Consider the following 21,797-nt stretch of genomic DNA (forward strand, 5'->3'; position numbering starts at 1 on the left):
AGTCAGCTGCGTAATGAGAGATGAATTTTAGACTGGAATTTTTCCATCGTCTTTTGTGGTCACCAACTATGACTGGGGCAGTCTCTGCAAGGTGTGGCCAGTCGAACTTGCTCTGCTAAAAGTCTGAAGTGTTCCAGGTGTAAAGCAACAGAAGTCCTGGAGCTGCCTTTCTGTTCACTTTCCATGCTGTTCTGTACTACGTGCAATAGTAGGTTATGTTTTTGTAGTAGAAAAAATTACATTCTTGTTGTTTCACATTCAGACTGTAAACAGTCAGTAAACTTAACAGTATTGAAAATATACTTCAAGATTGCCAAGACTAGATGACTAAAAATCACTTTAAAGGTGTTCATCTTTCTTCCCGTCCCAATATATAATGTAGTACAATAAAAGAAAGCCAGTTCTAAGCAAAATTCCCAAAATAATTTGCTTTAATTTCACCAGGTCATAAAGCATTTATCAGTTTTAAAATCCAACAGATTTTAGCAGTATTACTACTGTTACTTAACATGACTCAAACATACTGAAGATAAACAGTCCCATTTACCTATTTCTGGCTGTGGAGTCTGCTTTTTCTTAGGCTCAGAAGTGGTAAGTTTAGGAGCTTCTTTTTTCAAAGGTCCTGAGCTTGGTGGCTGAGGAGGGAGCTGCACTGGCTGAGATGTTTGTTTGCCAGTCTTTCTGGCACCAGGTGCAGGGACCTGTTTGGGCTCCGACAGAGGAGCAGAGGAATTCCCATCCTCATGTTTCTCCTCAACTGGCTTACGAGCAGGTTCACCGCTCTTCTTTATGGCATTGTCTTCTCTTGATAAAATAGTTGGAGGAGTTTGTTTCTGTCCAGAGTCCAACTGGTTCTTTCCAGAATGGCTTTCTTTCTTTTCATTCGTCTTGGATTTCTTCTCTTTCTTTTTTGCAGCTAGGAAGAAAAAGCATCAATAAATTAAAGCAGATATAACTGTGCAACTTCGAGTAGTTCACTGCACTTTTAAAATTAGGAAACAGACATTTTGTTTCTTCATTCCACTGAAGAAAAAACTGTACTCATCCAAAAAAAAGTCAGTAAAATTAATGTACTTGTCTTATATTACAACCTGTGTTCTAATACTTTGGGCCTCTATTCTGACAGACCGGTAAGCAAAGTACTTATGTGGTAATGCAGATTCACAGCTTAACTGTGCAAAAGAGAAAGCCAACTTTGCATGGAAAAGTTTAGGGAATTCAAGACAGCCACCTGGCCACTGTCACACTAACATGCAGACCTCCAGAGGTCTAGCACCAGTACGCAGGGATTTAACAAAATACATATGATGGCTCACTTAAGCCTGATGTCAGAGACAAGGAAGTGCCAAGAGATTTATCAGTCCCCATGTCATTCAGAAACAGAAATATCTTAGAATTGGTTCACCTGAAGTGCTGAGGGGAGACTGATCAGCTATCCGCAGCAGTTCCCTACAAAAGGGAGGAGAAACTACAATTCTAGTGCTGAAAAAGACAGTTATGGATTATGGACGCTGTCTGTACTCACGTTTCTCCTACAACTTTCAGGTGACATCAGCAGAACAGACAGGTTCCCTGTTAACATTTAATTTCAGACTAAACTTTTATAGCTCAGTGTAGTTGCAATGATGGCATAAAAAGCAATTTAAGGTATGAAAATTTCTTTCTTATCCTACACTTGAGCCAAATCTTTCAGCCTACCTTTAGCTTGCTTCTGGAGGTATGCTTTAGAAGGCATCCACTGTAGATTCTGACATTTCCTCATTCTACAAAGAAAGAATATGTTGTGTAATCATAAATTGGAAGAAAAATGCAAACACTAAGAGAGAATTCCATAACTATTCAATGTGATTTTTTTTAAAAGCTATCATCAATACACTCATTTTCTTCAAATTATTTTTCCCTTCTTCAGAGATATTTAAAAGAATAGTATTTTCCTCTATTTTCCTTTCTGTTTTCTGAACTCTCAACACAATTTTGCAGTTAATAAAGCTGCTTATGTAATAACTGATTTGCTGATAAATCCCCTATCAATTCCATTTCTTAGGTATTGGCATTTGAGTAATACCAGGATACTTCTAAGAACTCTAAAACCACATCAAACTCTCTCAACAGTAGTTTTTATGTAATCCACAATGAGGTCATTTCAGCCAAAAAAATAGTTGCTCTGCTTATATGGAGTGGGATTGGATTAGGTGTAAGCAAATTTTAAATGTTCAACTCCTATTTTTCTTATGTCTCATTCCAGATGGTTTTCAGTGCTATGCCAGGTTCTTCAAAGTGGGGAGAATAAGTTGTAAGTGAACTTCAGAAAAAGAAGGTCATAAAAAGCACACCTTGATTCTAGATCTACACTCCTAAATTAAATTGCTTTTAATTGCTTTTTACTGTGATCCACCCTCAGCCCAGGCCAAATTCATTCCAGGCCTGCACTAGAGGGTTAAATCTGTTGTTTCCTACCTCAGAATGTGGGTGTGCTTATCCTACTCTGCATAGGAATTAGTTGAAGAATTTCTCACATGCACAAACTTACTTGCAGCACTGCTTCTTTATATTACGCCCACCAAACTTGGGTTTGTCCAGACAGTTAGTACAGACACCACAGTCCTCTGGAACCTGGCAGCCTGAACACTGCCCACAGCGCCTTGACCGTCGACCCTTCTTCACTGGTGGTTCTTGCTGTGTCTTGTTTCTGGTTACCGGCTTAATTGGTTTGATAGGTGGAGCAAGAGGTTCTGCCTCTTCAGAGCCGGCTATCGATGACTTATCTATCAAAAAAAAATTCTAATGTGAATTCACTGAAGTCATACAATGTTTCAGAAGCATCTAATGAGCTAATGGAATTTATTCTATTAAGCGTAAGTTCATCTGCAGACCTGCAGGACCACACAAGCTGTGTGCGCGTGTATATGTACATATCACAATACACATGTAGACACAACCCTAACTAACCTAACGTGTATCACATAGCACTTTTATAAAAATTCACAATGGTTAAAAGGTTTGACCCTATTTGAGTGGCATTTTAACAAAAAGCCCAGATCAGTTTAATATACTGTCCCCTGTTAATTGCTTGATATCCTCATTTTTACAGGTTCAGATGTAGCCATATTTATTTTAGATGCCACTAACCCAAGTAGTCAACAAAGCAGACTTTCTATGAATCCACAAGTGAAAACTGGAAGTCTTAACCTACCATCATTCCCCATGGAAGACAGTATCTTCTCTCGCTCTTCCCATGGTAAGGCACTCAGAGTGGGCATGTCATCAGGAAACACGGCTCGCTTACGACCCAGTGCAACAGCTGCTCTTCTGCAAACATGTTTTATTCGTGGTCCTCGGACTGACGTTTCTGATGAATCACTCTCTTGTCCCTAGATTTCAGAATAAGAAAACAGACAGTATTCCTAAGAAAGGTACAAAAATGAGACTGGGCCACATACAAAAACTTCTAAATAACCTAAAAAGAGTTAAATTAATATATTAGCTTGCATTTTGTAACGGTCAGGATAAAAGTAAAGACTATCAGCCTTCCAAGCCTTAGATATCCAAGGGAGGATAAACTCAAAAGGACAAGAAGTTTTACTCATTTGGAATTACAAGGTAAATTTCTACCTGTTAACTGGAAAGTGAACTCACTCATGAAGCCGTATGTTATTAGGGCACTGACATCAGAAATTCAGAGTTGACTGGAATTAGGGTAAACAGACTAACATTGAGCATTAACTGATCTGTCAGAAGATCAATTTTGTAGCAGCAAACCTTTAAGATGAGGGGATAGTGTTTACTGAGGTGATAAAATAAATGTAGCATTTTAGTACCATTTTCCACATTTTTAACATAGGATTCCAACATATTTCCTAATAAAAGAACTCCACCCAAAGAATTAACTGCAAGGGCTTGGGCTTCTTAGTATAAACATGCCAGGCATACAGAAGCACACATTTATTCTTTCTGGGGACAAAAGCTTAAGAATTCTTTATTTAAAATATGCACTTATTTTTAACACTAACATTATGTGGGAAAGTGAAAAAAGAAAATACTCCCTGAAAGTATATTTCTATCATAAAACATCTACCTTTCCGACAGCTAAAAAGGACTGCAGAAGAGGGTGGTTTTGGGGTGGGGGAAAAGGGGAGAGGGAAGAGAAGACAGCAGTAGGAAGCAGTCCTCCAATCAGATGCAAAATCCCAATGGATTTTACTCCTTCCCGTTAATAACGGATCAGATCATCATAAGGTAAAGTTAAGAGAGAGAGAGACCAAGATCAACTCATCTTTAGAAAGGCTATTGCAGTTTGCTAGAACCATGCTTTTAAAAATGACTATTACCCTTGATGTTTACTTTGCTTAGAGTTATACAGAGAAACCTAATAAACAATTCCACTGTACTGTTCTCTAAAAATGCATACAGCTCCCCCTTGAACTGACTATGCAGTAGCTTTCTCTCCCCCTCAACTTCTGCCCATGCCTTCTCATTTTTGTATCATTTACCATCTGTTGCACTAATGGCTACTTAGCTTGGCATATTAACTCTTCACATTCAGGGTATGAAAGATACTAGTGATTTTCAGTGCAACTTCAAAATAAGATGCCCTCTCGCAAAAAAAAAAAAAAGGAAAAAAATACCTGTGCTTTTGGCTGATCTGCTTGTTTGAGGGACTTGCTCTTCTCAATCTTGTACAGCTGGGCTTTTGCTTTTTTCAGAAGACTGGCTACCCTTTTGTCAGTCATTGGCAGTTTGTCTGCTTGAGCCAACATAGAGCTGATGGAGGAAGCGGAATGTTTAACAGTGCTTGATGAAGGAGTAGAGAGACGCAGAGCTTTTTCTTTCTCCAAAGACGGCACAGTGGGACTGAGGTCCAGATCTGATTTGTCTAACCCCCCTCTACCTTTCTTGGATGTTTTGGTTTTGATGGCTGTTGTATCTACCAGAGCAGCAGTGGAAACATCTGCCACGGGATCTATTGCTGTAGACTTCCTCCGCCCAGCAGTTTTTTTTGCAGAAGATGATGCTGCAGCATCTTCACTGACAACTTTTTCTTTGGGCATTTTACCTACAGGAAACAAAGCAGAGCTACTCTGAATTTCTGACCCTTTTCTCCTTTTCTCTTTCCTTGACTCCCGTTTGTTCTCCTTCTCTCTCTCTCTGTCTTTCTCTCTGCTCTTGTCCTTCTCCACACTTTTGTCAGCGTCTTTATCTTTGGACAGTTCCTCTGTTGCCCTGTCTTTGTTTCTGCCTCTCTCTGTCTGGGGACTTGGAGTGAACCAAGGAAAGAGAGGAGCAGGACTACTAGACGAGAAAGGCTCTGCTGGAGTGCTAGTCTGCTTCCTTTGTCTCTGGCTTCTTTCTGCTGATTCCCCAGACTGCGTTAGGGAATGGGAAGGAAAAGTAAAAGTTGAATTTAAGGCACTAGTGGCAAGAGAACTAACAGAAATGCTAGTTAATGAGGAAGATACAGAAGACTGTGGGGTGAGAGTTGTCAGGTCAGAGGTACTAAGTCTCCCACTTCTTGTCCTCATGGAGTGCGAAGGAGATCTGGGTTCTGAGCGGATAGGGCTAAAGACTTTTCTCTTTCGTTTCCTAGAAGAGACACCTGTTGCAGAAGTTCCTGTAGTGGTTCGACCAACCGATGAGGGCAAAGTTACAGATTCAAAGATTCTGGAGTGGGCCTCGCTTGGAGTGAACCTCGGAGCTCTCAGCAGAGGACTTCTCTTGTGCATATCAAATCTTGTTCCAGAATGAAGAGAAAACAGTCGTGCTGGAGCTGTAGCACCTGGTGTTGAGAAGCCAGATGCAAAGCCAACATCCTCTGGTGTTAGTGGTGGGGGTCTAAAGTTATCAAATATTGGTTTGCGAATAAGACCCTCTTTGGCATATTTTGCTGATGAGAAGTACTGTGGTTCTGACCTGGAATGCTTTAGAGAAGTCCACCTAAACGTTGGCTCTCGCAGAATTGATTTCCGTTTCTCTTGCATTGGTGCAGCAGAAGTAGGAAGAAAGGGTGAGGCTAATGGTATGGTAGGAGGCATGAGCCAAGGAGTACGGTCTGAGATGCTGGAAGCGGGTTGTAGTGGTGGGGGAGGAGTGAGCAGAGGGGGAGGAGGAGAGGATGACGACTGCTGCTGTGGCACACTTGGCAAGGCTGACAGTTTTTTAGCAGTCCTCTGGCCAAAACTTCTTTCTGTTATCGAAAACCTTCTGTTTCTCCTATCACTGTTATCATTCTCAGGGGACTGAGAAACAGGCAGAGGTGTGTGAACTTCTGGAGTATTACTTCGTTCCTCAGAAAGCGTCTGCATCTCCTCAGAAGCCTGAGAGTCTGTAGATGTATCAACGCTAGGGCTGCTGGACCGTGAGGAATCTGAAGACATCTGAGACGAATGCTGAGAAGCAGCACTGGATTTTTCACTGGATCCGCAAGAAGTAGCGCTGAACCTGCTGTTTGGTGTGGATTCTAGTCTGGATATTTTAATAGGAGGGTCATAGTCTTCATCTTCAATGAACCGTTTGGGTGTTTTAATAATCCGTGAAGAGATAGCACTTACGACTGGCATAATGAACTGTCGGATATTTTTAAGCTGGGTTCTCCCCTTTCTGCCCTGCAGTTTGGCTGCTTCTTTCTCAATCTTTTTTTGCGCCCCCTTTTTAGCCCTCTGCAAGAGTTGCTTAGCAATTGTTGCATCCGTCCTTTTCGTAGAAGGTATAATCCTAACAGGCTTAATCCTGCGCGGACTCTGTCTGACAGCAGTCTTTTCTTCTTTTGTAAGAGGTGGTGTGCCATCCTTTTCTTTACGTATCCTTTGGGGTTTCTCCAGCTGTGAATTTATGACTAAGGTTGAGGAAGTCTTTAAACGTTCAGAAGACGGTGGCCTCCCTCTCCTGCGCACAATCTGAACACTTTTCCTCCCAATCTGAAGTTTTGCCCCAGGCTTAAATTTAGATTTTAGTGGAGAGAGTTTACTAGTTCTTAATTTCTTAATTTTAGTTGCTTGCTGAAATGTAGTGGATGGTGACCTTTTGATTTTTTTCAGACTCTCTTTTTCTTCTTTGCTTCCCTTCTGAATATCTGATGTGCCTTTTACTTGTGACAATTTGAACTTCACGCTAGTAAGTGTTGGAGGTCTTCCTCGTCTTTTTTCCCCACTTTTCAATTCCTTCTTCTTTACTTTCTCCATGGGTGTGGTTTCAGACTTGCTTGAAGGGGAACACACTGATGAAGAGTCTGATAGTACAGCTGAACTTCGGTCAGAACTGCTCCGGGGCCTCCCACGAGGTTTTCGTGGACTAGATTTAACTACGAGGAAAGTAGAGAATGCAGAAGACACATTAAATTTCTCTAAGTACTGGATCAGCTTTATCCAGGTCACACAAGTACTTACTCTGCATAAATCATGACTCACATAAATCGCCAAAAACTTTTCAGTTCATCAACAAGTAAAAATTTTATTTTATCAATCCATGTAAAGACTTCCTTCACAAACCTCTTCTCATATAAAAGGAGATTTAGATAATTTTTTTAAAATGCAAGCTTGCCTTTCTACAACAGCCATATATGCCATTGCACAAAACCAGTATCAATACAATGGTAAAAGAGAATGATAATTCATAAGCAGATTTGTAATGTTTCAAATGCACTAAAAAATTATTTTAAACAAAATGGATCACAGTTGAAAGGAAAAAAAGTCCTTCTTCAGTAGTACCATCCATCTGCACTGCTAATGGATATGTCAGTACGGCAAGAACAACATACAGGGAGAAGTTGATGTAAGGTATCTTACTAAAAAATGGTTTTAGTTCTGAAATACATCTAGCATTCAGGACTGCACTAGCAATGATCAAGCAGATGTGCATGCCTTGATTACTCACCTCTACCAATGCATTTCAACCCATACCCACCAACCCAGCTATTCCAGTTCTGGGTCTTCACATAGCTCTGACAACGTACTTCATTCTTCATCTGAAACACCCTATTAGTATGGCTTTCCACAATAGAATTTGCTGGCAAGGCCAAACCAAGTAGAGTATTGTGGTGAGAGCATTTATTGGCAAGAATCTAAATCAAAACCAAACCCGTTTGTGTGCACCCCCATCATGATTTAATCCTACATCTAGAAAGTTTCTTGAAAAAAATACAACAACTTAACTTATCCTTAAGCGTTCTGTATTTGTTTTATTAAAAAAAATTGAAGGTTCCAGTTACAGGAGATGAGCGTATTGAAAAATACTAAAATGTTCAACATGGGATTTTTTTATTACTGTTCTTTAAGATTAAATTGTTCCAACTGCATCTTAGATGGAATTTTGTAAAGAAACTTTTTTTTACTTTTTTACTTTTGCACCTCGTGACTACTTCTGTCTACCCATAGCTGAACACATTCCTGAAACTAGATCCTAACCATTAAAATAACTGCCTCTTTAAAACACTAACTTCAGGTTTCAAATACCAGTTTCATCAGTATAATTCTTTTACTCAAAGTTTCCCTGTTCTGCAACAGATCAGATCTAAAGACACCACAATGACAGCATGCAAAGCTAAAGTGAATCCAGAGAGTGGTTATGGCCTTGATGGTGGATGAGATTTGATACAACAAACAGGAAAGACATGACAAAACCACCACAAAGCAGCACACAAAGACAACATCCGTTCCTGCTATATGCACATACCTGTGGGGGACCTGGTGGGACTTTGTACTTTGACTTCTTCATCTGAACCAAAACCTAGGAACTGTTCATCCTGCAACAAAAAAGTAGATTGAAATTTGAAGATGTGGATATTAACATTTAAACAAACTTAACTATTATCAAGGCATGAAGAGATTCTAGAAGATTTTCTCTCCCCAAGTAATGTACCCACATTTGTTCTTCAAGCAAACAATTGCTAAAAATGAAATACCACTTTTATTTTTATATATATAAATATATATGTATTTGTATACATAAACAAAACAGTTATAGTTTACAGCTAGAGAACGATGAAAAGGAGTTATGGGGAAACAGAGGACAAGTATCTACGAAAACAATCCTTTAACGTATAAAATCTGCTGCTCATATCAAACCACCAAGAACAGATCACTCCATAGGCTAGTGTTCAAAATACCCTAAGGACCTACTTCAGCTAAACAAACAAAAAACCAGCACACATCTCCATGTTTATTTTTGTAGTACCATTGTAGAATAACTTCCAAACTCATTTAAGAGACCGGAGGCCCAGAAGCAGCCAAGGTCTCTAAGTAAGCCCAAGTGCTCTGGAGGTTCGGCAGGGCCTTTGCTCACTGCAGCCCTGTGCTGACGGCAGCCTCTCCCTGCAGGAGGCCTTGCCCCTGCTCCCACAGAGCCAACAGCAGTGCTCACAGCCTCTGCAAGGAAAGCGCGCAGTTTTGGGGCCTCTTCCTTCTACTTTAAAGATTTTTTTTTTTAACCGGACAGAGACGACAAATTTAGAAGACTCAGGAATAAAACCACTACAAGTGCTGTAAGAAGACAAGGTGCAGGTTATGAACAAAGTAACATTGACCTAAGGTGCAACACAACTAGGAAACAAACTTAGGCTACAAAACGTTGATTTTTGAAACGACGATTTATGAAATGACAATTTTTGATATAGTAAAGCCAATCAATACTCCGATTTGATGTTAAGGGTGCTCTGTTCAGTTTAAGCCATTTTTTCCAGGGAGCATGCAAAAGTGTAAATCCTCACGATAGGCCACCAAGATTTACGACAATCTGTTTTCATGCCGATCCAGGTTTCCTAATGCAGTTTCACCTCAAGCAATTATGTTCTCTGTTCTTAAATTTCCTCTCTACTTTGAGAACGGATACACCATTTGTTGCTTGCTTCTTTAAAGCACCGCACGCCCTTGCTGCGTGCTAGAAAGTAGCTTTCTGCTCTGCTGTGGAGGTGCCACAGCTCCGGCTGCACGTTCTCTGTAACACATCGCTGAGAATGGAGCCGGCTCAGAGCCGTGGGTAAAGGCTGCCAAGCGCATGCTCCACGCCGCACGCCCAGCACTGCGGAGCCGTCACGCCTGCACGCCGCTCCCCAGAGCACGTGGGCGCGCGGCGAGATGTAAACAGTGTGCGCAGGGCTGCTGCCGGGGAACGGGCCCTGGCACCAGCAGAGGGGATGCTGCTTGCCGAGACATTGGGCTGAAGTGTTCTCAGCGCCGAGACGGAGAAGGCAGGCAGAAAAGCCACAAGCTACGTGTGCGCAGAGAGGTTCAGAAGGGTACTGGGAACAGCCACTCACCCCAAGCAATTTTTTCCCCAGTAGACTACCAAAAAGTGGTACCTGCAGCATTTTCAAAGACACAACAAGGTATGTATAGTGCATCTTAGGTATGGAGAAAGGCCAAATAATGCTTACTTTTGTGTATATGAGCACGCTTTCCCCCAGGAAAACAGAATTCAATGCCACAAGCAGGAGATTGTTAAAGCAATAGCCTCCTAAACAAGAGCTGTGAGAAATACCTCAACTCTAATTCCAGACGTCAGGACAGGGAGGTACAGCACAGCAGTGCTGAGCTGCCTGAGAGCAGTGCTGTTCCAGGAGACCAAGCTGCAGATCTCTGAAATCCTGATTCAGTCCCTGCTCTCCATGCCACACTATTCTCCCTTCAGAGCTCAGCCATCGGCATCCAGTTCCTGAACTTGCGATGGGTTTCATCTTCCTTCTTTTCTTCCTCTTACATCTGTTAAATTAACTGTTGCTCCCACTATGAAATCTTTGTATTATTTCTTCCTTGTCCTCCTGTTTTTCAACAGATTACAAAAGCGATGCTCCGTGCTGTCTGCAGTGCTCTTTCTGTCAACAAGTTCAAGCCAACATTACTGCTACATCACCCGCTCCCACCCCCAGCCAGCAACACTCGCTGTGCACCTACCTGACCTGCTCTGTATTTTATCTGCTTGCATCCTGCTCACCTGAAATCTTATCTGCCTCCTCAAGGACTAAGAAAGATACGCATTCGAGCTAGGGAGGACGTATGAGAAACAAGCAGACAGCTACAGGCTCTGCAGCAGAGAATGCTCTTCACAGGGGGACTGCTGAGCTAAATTGAATTAAAAAAAATGAATCTCCTTGTTGAGAGGAAGGCTAACAATAACTATTAATCCTGTAGACCACTTGGTGGAAAAGATAGCAATGATTTCTTTCCATAGAACAATTCAGTTTGAAGTCTCTCAGCTCCAATTAAACATCCCCCAACGCTTCATTCATTGGCTGCACAGGAATGGTGCTGAGCAACGGGCAGCTCGCAGCTGTGGTTCCAGATCCACAGTGCTGCAGGGTGGAAAAGCACACCTCTGCAGAAAAAAGGCCCCTCACCACTGCAATTCCAACCTAGTCAGCAAAGGCAGAAGATATGCTCTAATCACATTTCCAACAGACCATTTAAAATACACGATAAAATATATACATGTATATATATATTTATTTTTTTCCCCAGAAGAGTAACAGATGCAAAGACTTTGCAAGACTGAATTAGAGCCTATCCCTGCTGAGAGAGGCAAGTTTAATTTAAATTAAAATAATACCTCACTCCAAAACCAGTTAGCGGCACTTGACCTCCGTGTGTATGACACATTTGCTGTTGGTCAACTATTGCAAACCTCAGGCAGCAAAGACAGAGATGCCCCTAACATTAAATGCAGTCTCTAGACACTTAAAACTTGCAGCTTTTAAAGAACAGTGAAAACCACATCATGATCATACACAAAACACTACTGAAACTTGAAAAAGCCGTTAAATAAAACCAGCTTTAATGGAGACATGTATGACCCTGCCTGTTAAGGAGCACTGAGGGACACAGCTCCTAGCACTGAAGGCAACCCCTCTGCTTAAGGTTTCTGTACACTAAAAGCATAGGGAAAAGTCTGTCTTCAGGTCTCATCGTAGCCCATTCTGCATGAAAATTAGCAATACCAGTAAACGTGGCTGCGTAAGCTGAGCTTTCTTCCTAACAAAACGTGGAAAAAATAAACAAATGAAGAAGATGAGCAAAAACCAGATCTGGGTGGTAGCACTAGAGCCCTGACATAGGAAGAAAGCTTGTCACCACCTTACATTACACAAAACTTTTACAAGCTTGCAATCAAAAATAACCTCCCTAACAATAACAAAGTTGCAGAGGTGTTGACTACCAGCAGTTAAACCTCAGAACAGAAAACAAGTCTGCAGTTAAAGTCACGAGATGGCAGCCGGGTGTTCAAAGGTAAGAGCAGGGCAGGACAGAGATGTATTTCACAGTATCGGCTCTGTCCAGGACAAAACACTGCGACTGAAGACAGACAAGAGCTCACAATGCACTCTCCAGACACTCCAGCCACCCCTCCACCTCGCTGCGAGCTTAATGAGAAGAAACAGGCACTTGATCACGACCCCTCAGAAGTTCGGTCAGATGCGCTGCCCTGCTGCCCGGCCCAGCTCAGGGTTTCCCTACACCTGCACAGCGAGGAACGCAGCAAAGAGGAACCGCACACAATTCCTGCACTTCTGCAGAACGAATCCCCGTTCCTGCTATCCCCCAGAAGTGCATCACACAAGATTTCACACAAACTACCACCCCTGCCCAAGCTCTCACCAACCAACTATGAGAGAGACAATTTCTCTACAAATATTTGGAGGCTGGGGCCAAGCAGCAAATAAGATAGAAGAGCTGTCCAACGGTCCTGAACTGCATCTGCCTCTAAGTTACTGTAGCTACTATGAATGCCTTTTAAGAATAAAAATAAAAATCTGGGATCCTATTATTTTGTCTGAGGCTATTAAATCAGGGCGCTCTATTTTTGACAGTTGTATGCCCTAACCCACACGTGGAACCTGTGTTGTTCTCAAACTGATCACTGCTGTGGGTCCCTTCCAACTCTGGCTATCCCATGACTCTGACTGCTAACTTACTTTTCCAATGGGATAGATAAACAGATAGATAAATAAATAGATCAAAAAAAATTCCTTTGGCTTCATTTACAACTAGAAGCAGCAAGACCTGTACGTCATTCAGGTTTGTTCCGTGATGTCCCTGCCTGTATCACTGACCTCAGCACAGCAATTCTCACAGCCTAGGACGATGGCCTTGTCACTTCGCAGAACGAGAAGTGATTGAGAAGGCCACGAAACACCAGCATGCACATGCAAGGCTAAGTCACCCAGCCAGAAGTCACAATTCAATTCTGAGGCAAATAAAACAGGAACGGTCACTCCAGTTTTTCAGAAATCTCTATAAAGCATGACAGATGGAGAGTGATTAAAAACCATCATGGTTTTGAACATGACCTCATTTACCTGAGAAAGAATAATGCAACACCGAAAGGTCACTCGGGATTATAAATAAAGGGAGGAGGAAAGGCTCGCCTCTCGGGCAAGGCACAAAACCTCGCTGAGCAGGCAGGGGCGATCTCTTGGCGGTCAGCAGAGCTCCCACGTCCATCCCCACTCAAACATTGAGCCACCCAGACCAGCCTAAACCTCAGAGCTGCGAGCAGATGAACGAAGGCTTTTCTTGAAGTCATCTAGTTACTGCAAGAACAGAAAACTCCCAAGCAAATCTCTATTTGAACACAATCTACCACAACACTCTTGAGTGAAATTACTTTCCAAAGAATTTCTGATTAAAGGTCTCAGGGGAAAGTCCAGCCCCAGATGCCCAAGTGTCCTGAAGGTGCTGGTGTCCCGATCTGCCTGCCTAACAGCCTGACCCAAAGCACTACGGACTCGTAACACTGCAGAGGACCGTCACCAAAGCTGTCAGAAACTCTACGAACAGCAGTGCAGCTGACCCAAACAGCTCTCACAAAGGTTTATTTAATTTTAAAGCAGTTATTTGAACAATGCTTTCCTTCTCTTCCCATTCACCCTTTTGATTTTGGCCCCAGTTATGCAGCACCTCAGCTTCTTGGAAGGAGAAGAGCTGGTTTTAGGAGACCACTCAGGAGCCTGCTCGGTAACTACAGCACAACACCTACCGGGCTGCTTTGGGAGGAACGAGCATCCTTGGAGGTCAGCAGACAGCAGCCCCTGGGACAAGCACCGGGGGCACTCGGAGCTTTAGTCGGAGGCGGAGCCCTCTGGTAACTCAGGGAGAGGCTTCACCAGCGATTACTGGCGGTGCAGCGCCATTACCAGACAGCACGATATTTGGGTTCAGTGCTATCTACTGGCTAGGCTGAGGGCCCAGCTGCCTTTCATTCTTTAACTAATTCCACATCTGAAAGCTCTGCCTGGGAATGATGTGGGAGCTCGGCTGGGACCTTGCCTCAGAACAGCACCGATGCAGCTACACCCGTCCTGAACGCGAGGTAAAACGCTTCCAGACTAGAACAGGGAAGAGCTGTGCTGTACACCGTGCTACTGGGCGGCAGCGGTACCCTCAGCAGCTACCTCCGACACCGCAGCCCTCAGCAGAACGGCAGCTCCCCCGTCCCCAGCCCACGGCTGATTGCAGAAGCACAAAGAGCAGCCGCCCTGCGCGGGGCTCAAGCGCCGAGCACCCCACTGTAACAGTGCTAAGGAGCGCACGGATCAGTACTGCCAGCATGCTAGAAGGAAACTAAGAATATCCAGAGTTAGGGGTAACGATACAGCTCGTCTCTTGCTATTTAGCCAGAACTGCAAGCAGCAGAGAGGACGAACTTACACCAGCCCACAAACGAAACACAAGCAGGCCACGTATTCCCCAGTCACGGCTCCATCAGCTCAGGCTATCCTCTACGCCCAATACTCCATACGACCAATTCTCACTTCCAGTTTCACAACAGGAACGCCTTTGAAAGCGCCTGAGAAACGCTCTTGTTTTGCTTGCAGTGAGCTTCCAGTACCACTACCACCACCGAGGGTCAGACAGACCATTGCCTAGAAAAATCTAACTTACACTCAGCGAGAGAAAAGTGAGACCAAAGCCTCCCGGACCACATCTAACAGAGCGCTGGCACCACGCCGCTTTTGGCAAGCTACATCCCTTCCTCTCTCTTGGTTCCACAATGAACATTTAGAAAGCAATGCTTCGGCTGAACTTGGACAACTGAGAGAAGGAAGGAATTCTCGAGCTTGTTGTTGAATAAAAGCAGACATAACTCACCGTGCTGCCCAGACACACGGCAAGGCAGGAGGCTGAGGTACTTGGGATACTGCTGCGCACACAGAGCTGTGCCCCAGGTGCTGCACCTATCCACATACACAAATAGCTTCAACAACAGCAAACTCATCTTTTACTTCTGAAGAAGCGCGTGCCACCCAGCAAAGCATGGAAGTATTATTAAAGTATTTCAAAGGCTGGGCTATGTTTCCTAGCTTGTCTCAGTGGAAAAAAGTTTAGCCTTTTGTGATTTCTTTTGTGATTTCTAACTTGATGCCTAAGAACTCACTCGCTGCTGCGCACAGGGCCAACCTGGGGGCTGAACCATAAGGAACTTCAGTGCTGACAGTAAAACGCAGAAATGGAAAAGCCTCAGAGGCTCATGCGGCACGGCCACCTAGCTCAAAGCATGTACCTGCCCAAGAAACATCCCACTTTAACAATCTGCAAGAACACACGTCCTTCACTAGCACCACTCTCAGTGGCCCCCAGAGCTGAACAGAGAAGCGAGGTGTAGCATCTCACCCGTGAGTCCCGTTGCCTGCCCTTTCCCAACCAATCCTTCGCCTAAAGAGGAGATCAGGATGCCTTCCAGTAGGTGCCAGATGCGTTTTACTCAGGTGCTCTCTAAGACAGGTCAAGAAGAGAAAGCAAACTCCTTTGCTGAAGTGGGAAACTTTTGCTGGTTTGCAACCAGAACCAAGGAAACCAAGTCCCTTAATCGCAGAATCATTAGGGTTGGTAAAGCCCTCCAGGATCACCTGGTCCAACCACCCCCTACCACCACTGTCACCACTAAGCCATGTCCCCAAGCACCACGTCCAACCTCTCCTCGAACACCCCCACGGACGGTGACTCCACCACTCCCTGGACAGCCCGTCCCCATGCCCGACTGCTCTTCCTCAGCAGAAACGTCTCCTCATTTCCAACCTGAACCTCCCCTCCCTCCAATGTTTCTGTTGACTGAAACGACATACAACTGAAACCTGACCAAAATGCCTCCTTGCCTCTCAGGACAAGGCAGTTTCTTGCCTCACACATGACAGTGCCTTTTTCCATGGAATTCTTGCTGCTCGAAAGCTGTACAAACAGCAAGCTTTGACATCACAACTGCAAAACTTGCAGTGGGCACGTTCCCTCGCGTGCAGGCACAGCAGAGGAGCACCTGCCCGCTCGTGGAAGCCAGCGGCACTGCCTCCCATGCACCGAACAGCTCAGGAGGATGCAGCCTCCCCAGGGAAGAACTTCAAAGCCAGTTAAGCAAGCTGAAAGATGAACAACTGACTCAGAGACACCCAGACTTTTTTTTTTTTTCATTTCCTCCACATCTGATAGAGTAAAATCTATAGTACGGCACTTCTATTACGATAAAAAATAATAATAATAAAAAAAGGCAGCGCAACATAATCCTAAAAGGATCTGCCCTGTGAATTTTCCGGTCGAAGGAAGCGCGACGTCCAAAAGCCCCTGGAGCAAAGGGATCAGTGTGCATTGCTGCTCCGTCTGAGGCTGCCTTACCTGCCGCCGCGAGGAATGACACCACCTTTATTAAAAGCAGCTTCTCATGGGGAAACCCAAATTCCCCTTCTCCAAAAAACTGCACAAAACCAATACTCTGAGAGTTATGAGTACTTGGTAACACTGACTGAATTTGGGAAACAGGATGGCTGAAATGCGTGCTCTTATTTTCACACTCCTGACGATGACTTCCTAACTCTTCGGAAAGGAAAGCCAGCACCGAGGAACCCGGCATCCCTCAGGCTACATCTGTACAATCTTCATCCCGTGTCTTTCGTTTCACATCAACAGCTAGGAACTCCATACATACCGATGATGTTACCAGTAACAGGCTGCACTCCCCACTTTCACTCACAGCTCAAACACCCGGGCAGTTTTGCAGTGACCATTCAACATTAAATTAGGAAAGAAAATTGCGAGGCAGACAGAATTCTAATGCCCACGTGAAAAATAACTAATCTGTACTCTCAGCTCCGGCGTAACTGAGGCAGAGAGAAGCCACTCCTCCCAACATGTGGAACTGGTGCGGTTTCAAAACAAGGCAGCCATCGGTGAACATCTAAGGCCAACATTTACTTCATAAAAGATTATGGTCCATGTATAATCGCAGCAGTGCTCCTAGGAACACTGTCAGTGCTGCTGTACTGCACTTCAGACCTCAAGGCTCTGCAGCTCAGTGCTGACTTTTGAACTGGTGCAGGTTTATGAAGGGAAGTGTCACTGCACACCTGACAGCCGACAGCATTTATGAGCCAAAGCTCCAATGAGACTTCCGGGACGGGGAGGGAGCTCTAAAATGACAGATGCACCAGATAGACAACAACTGCACAAACTTCCCTCGTCACAAATTCTACACGACAAGTCAAGAAAACACCATCAAATTCCCCTTATTACTTGGGTGTCATTCCCATCACGCAGAAGGATAACGCTGTACAAATGCCGCTGTTTTCAACCAGTTATAGTTTAACTAAGCAAAAAATCCCCCCTGCCGACTCCTGCTACGCCAAAGTCAAACACCGTAATGCTGCTCCCTTAAAGCTAGCTGGTTTCAAGATAACTCAGTGAAAAACTGAAGTAAAACAGAAGTATTCGTACAAAATCATCAAAAATCTGGGGGATATGCAGTGACATCCCCGAATTCAGATACTTCTGTATTAGAAATAAAGTCCACTACATTCTACAAAATGTCCAAGGAGACAAGAGAAAGACTGAGTAAAATACTTGCTCTTGCCTTCTACTTTTTTGTTATATCACAGCAAATTTTTCCGTTAATGCACAATTTCAGCAGATACGCAGGACCAGAACGCAATATGCCACTCAGAAAAAAAACAACCACCCCAAAACATGACAGAAGATATATGTAAAACACAACACAGCTTCCTCCATGTTACTCTGGTTACCGTGAGTTACTAAACCCAAATTATTCATCAGGACTTTACTCCTGCTGCAGAATGCAACCTCAGATGAAGACTGTGACTGGCGAGTTCAGGGAAGACCCTCACCTCGCAGAGGTAAGCGGTGCAGCCATTAGGCAGCTCCCGAAGGGACACAACAAGTGGCAGTAAGTAGGGAACTGCTGGAAGCGCCCTATTAGGAGACAGCTGTGTCCAAAGTCAGGGACCATGCGGGCACCAGACCTCCACCATTTCGACATAAACATGCAGCCACCCTCTCCTCAGAGACTACAGGTGGCACCCGCACACGCAGTCCCTAGCTGTACAACAGCTCTTTGCACATCCCCTGCTCCTACCACTTAGGAAACTTGTGCTGCAGGAGAGGAGAGCTTGTCCGAGGACTTCTGGTGACCAGCAATGGTGCTGCAATCTTCGCTATGACTCCAACCCACATAGTCAACAGCTAAGAGAACTAGGTCTTTCACAGCTAAATACTTTATTTCTAGAGCATCAGAGAAGGAAAGAAACATCCTTGTATCAGCAATGAGAAAAATGAGCCAACTACACAAACCAAGCTGCAAGACACCCCAAATGCTCAAGAGCACCTGCTCCTGCTCCATCCCAACACTAGAAAACCGCAACTTCACAGCAGGAAAAAGAATGCTGGGTCTACTCCTTCCCTGCTCACGAGTGGTGAGATGAATATCAACCTACAGAGACAACAAGCCACAGATTTTATTTTCCACTGTATATAATATTTGACAGGTTTTAATAGCCAAATCGAAAACCTAAAAAAAATCTTAAGATCCAAGAGACATTTTCTTCATTAGCTGCTAGTGCCAAGAACTTATTTAAGCTATTTTGAAGCAAAGATGCCCTAAATGCGAAACCGACATAGATTTTTCAAAGATGCCTTAGACTTCTAAGATGCAAAGGTATGCTTTAAGGCAAATACAGTGGGAGTAACAAAAAAAAAAGAAAAAAATAATAATCTGGTGTCATCTTAAAAAAAAGAAAGAAAAGAAACAACAGGTTGCTGACCTTCCCCCCCCCCCAAAAAAAAAAAAAAAGACAAAAAAGACAAAAACAACCTGTTCAAGTTGTTAACTCTGTGGTGGTCAGATGGGTTAGCCACATTTCAGTCAGTGTTGCCACTGAACTAACACTCAGGAGACACTAACTTCTTTCAAATGGACACAGTAAATTCCATTCAACCCGGTCTATTATAAGCAGAGAAGTTTACAAATATAGTAAACAGCTACCTTTAAGGTGTTTGTATTAAATACAACGGATGCTAGCAGGCAGTCCGAGTTAAAGCTATAATCGCCGTGTTTACTAGGTTAGCAGCGTTTCCAGATCAGCTCTAAGTTTGTAAATCCAGCCCCCTCCAAGCATCGCTGCCGCTGGACCAGGCACTCCGCAGCTCAGGGCTGCTTTAGTTCAGCTGAGCTCCGCTCCACGTTACCTACCAAAAACCACCGAAAACAAGCCCAGAAGTAAACCATATTCTTGTATGCGCTTTAATAGCGTCCAGTATTATCAGCAATGAAAAAGCAAGACAACTGCTTTTTAAAAGGGCAAAAGGTACACAAAACGCAGACTTGAACGCTCTGCACCTGACAGCCTGCCTTTAAACCAGAGACAGAACGAGCCTTTCAAAAACAAAACCCCGCTCCCATTACAAAGGAACTGGAGAATCTTCCTGCCAGAGCAAGGACACAGCTAGCGAGCGATGCAAAAGAAGAAGCACGGCCAAGGAACGCTGCGGCACGCAGTAGGTAACACAGCCCCATCATGTCTTCCCTGCTCTGTCAGTAGGTGGGCTCTTGTTACTCTTGCTCTGGCTGCCTTAGAAAGGCTTAAAAAACGAAGGCAGGAAGAAGAACAGCTCAGAAAAAAACAAAAACCGAAAACCCAAAAACCCAAAGCACCGCCACCACAAAACGCGCGGCTCCTTCTCTTCTCGCAGCCGAGCTGCTCTCCCCCAGCCCTGCTGCCCGGAGCCTGCCTCCGCCGCCAGGTGCGGCCGGGGGCGGCGAGGAGGAGCGCGGGGAGGGCCCGTGCCCGCGGCACCGGCAGCGGGGCTCCCGGGAGGGGCCGGCTGGCGACATCCCGCCTCTCCGCCTGGGCCCAGCGCCTGCCCCCGGTCCCGACGGCTGCCGCCCACCCGAGCCCCCCCCCGGCTCCGTCCGCTGCCGCTGGAGGCCGGGACGCGCCCGGCAGGCGGAGCCCCCGGAGCATCCTTCCGGGGGGGCGCCGCAGGTGCCGCGCGACACCCGGGGCCCCGGGCGCCGCTCGCCGAGGCCGGTCCCGCCTCGCCCCCGCCCCGCCGCCGGTCCCGGGAGCGCCCCTCGCCCCCTCACCCGCCTCGGGCGGCCGCCGGCGCTCGGCCCGCTCCCGGCCTCGGCGCCCGGCGCAGGCGAGGCGGCGGCGGCGGCAGGCGGATAATGGAGGCGGCGGCGGCGGCGGCGGGGAGGACACCGGCGGCAAGTCGCGTGCGCGGGGAGGGACCGCGCGGCGCGGAGGCGGAGGGCGGCCGGCACCCACCCACCCCCCGCCCGCCCGCCCGCCGCGCGCGGCTCCCCGCGGCGCCCCCCGCCGCCGCCCCCGGCGGGCACACGGCGGCGGCCGGGCGCGCCCTTTGTGCGGCGCGGAGGGGAGCGGAGCGGAGCGGAGCGGTAGGTGTGTCCGGCGGGGGCCGCGCGGGCAGGGGGTGTGCCCCCGCCGGGGCGGAGCGGGGATGTGGCGGAGCGGGACCCGCGCTCCGGGCCGCGCCGCGCCCTCCCTCCCGCCGGCCCCGCTCACCTCTCCGCTGCCCGCCTCGGCCCCGCAGGCCGCGCGGAACCGCCGCAGGTTGATGCCGATGGCGGCCGAGACCTGGAGCGCCGCGTCGAAGCCGGGTCCCACCCCGGCCGCGGGGCCCCCGGAGCCGCCGGAGCCCGGCGCTGCCCCGCCTCCCCCGCTTCCCGCCGCCCCGCCGGAGCACGGGCCGCCGCGCTCCCCGTCGCCCGCCGCCGCCGCCGCCGCCGGCTCGGCGGCTCGCAGGCTGCGCACGGCCGGCACCCGCAGCCGGGACCCCCCCAGCCCCCGGCGGCCCCAGCCGCCGCTGCCGGGCCGGGCAGGGAAGCGCCACCGACCGCTGTGCGCCATCTTTACTGTGAGGCGACGAGCCAGAGAGCGGGGCCGGGCCGCGCCCCGCGCCCTGCATAGCGCTCCGCCGGCCCGCGCGGGGCCTGCATAACGGCGCCGCGCATGCAGGTTGCGGGGCTCCGCCGCGCCGCCGCCCCGGCACGCGCCTAAGCCATGCGCGGCCGGCGCCGGCCCGGCATAACGCCGGGCGGTATGCAGGGTCCCGGGCGCGGCCCCCAGCGCGGCCCCCCGCCCTGCATAGCGCAGCGCCCGCCGCGGCCGCCCGCCGTGACGCGCGGCGCCATCCAGCCGCGGGGCTCCGCGCGCGCAGGCCCCGGAACGCGGCTGCCGCGAGGGGCGGCCGCGGGCGGGCCGCAAACCCCGGGCGGCGATGCCGAGCCAGGGCGCGGGCCGCCGGCGCCCGGGACCGCGCATGGGGCATACGCAAGGCGTACGGCGCCCCGCGAGCCCCCTGCATAGCGCCGGGCCGCATGCGGGGCGCGGGGCCGCCCCGGGGCCGGGCGAGGGCGAGGCGCGGGCGGGAGCCCCGCGGAGCGGCGGGCCCGGGGGCACGGCGCGGCCGGGGGGGGGGGGGCGGCGGCGCCCGGCTCACCTCCCGCGGCCGGCCCCGGGCTGCGGGCCCCGGCCCTCGAGGGGCGCCCCCGGCCCACCCCGGCCCCGGGAGGGG

At 47.4% G+C, this 21,797-nt stretch overlaps 1 protein-coding gene across 4 annotated transcripts in view; it reads right to left on the bottom strand.

The window, feature by feature from the left end:
• The window catches only part of KMT2A (lysine methyltransferase 2A), a 63,337-nt gene extending 42,204 nt beyond the window's left edge, over nt 1-21,133 (bottom strand). For all 4 annotated transcript variants that reach the window (XR_005814266.1, XM_040534417.1, XM_040534416.1 and 1 more), the window contains exons 1-7: nt 20,786-21,133; nt 8,665-8,734; nt 4,626-7,294; nt 3,194-3,371; nt 2,531-2,765; nt 1,699-1,763; nt 548-916 (exon numbers count right to left, since the gene is read on the bottom strand). Coding sequence is in view for 3 of the 4 variants with exons in the window: in XM_040534417.1 (XP_040390351.1) it covers nt 548-916; nt 1,699-1,763; nt 2,531-2,765; nt 3,194-3,371; nt 4,626-7,294; nt 8,665-8,734; nt 20,786-21,130 (3,931 nt within the window). In the remaining variant the exon portion in view is untranslated. The remainder of the gene's footprint in view (nt 1-547; nt 917-1,698; nt 1,764-2,530; nt 2,766-3,193; nt 3,372-4,625; nt 7,295-8,664; nt 8,735-20,785) is intronic.
• Nucleotides 21,134-21,797: the final 664 nt, after the last annotated feature.

The sequence above is a fragment of the Cygnus olor genome, chromosome 22 (genome assembly GCF_009769625.2).
Source record: "Cygnus olor isolate bCygOlo1 chromosome 22, bCygOlo1.pri.v2, whole genome shotgun sequence".
Taxonomy (NCBI): Eukaryota; Metazoa; Chordata; class Aves; order Anseriformes; family Anatidae; genus Cygnus; species Cygnus olor.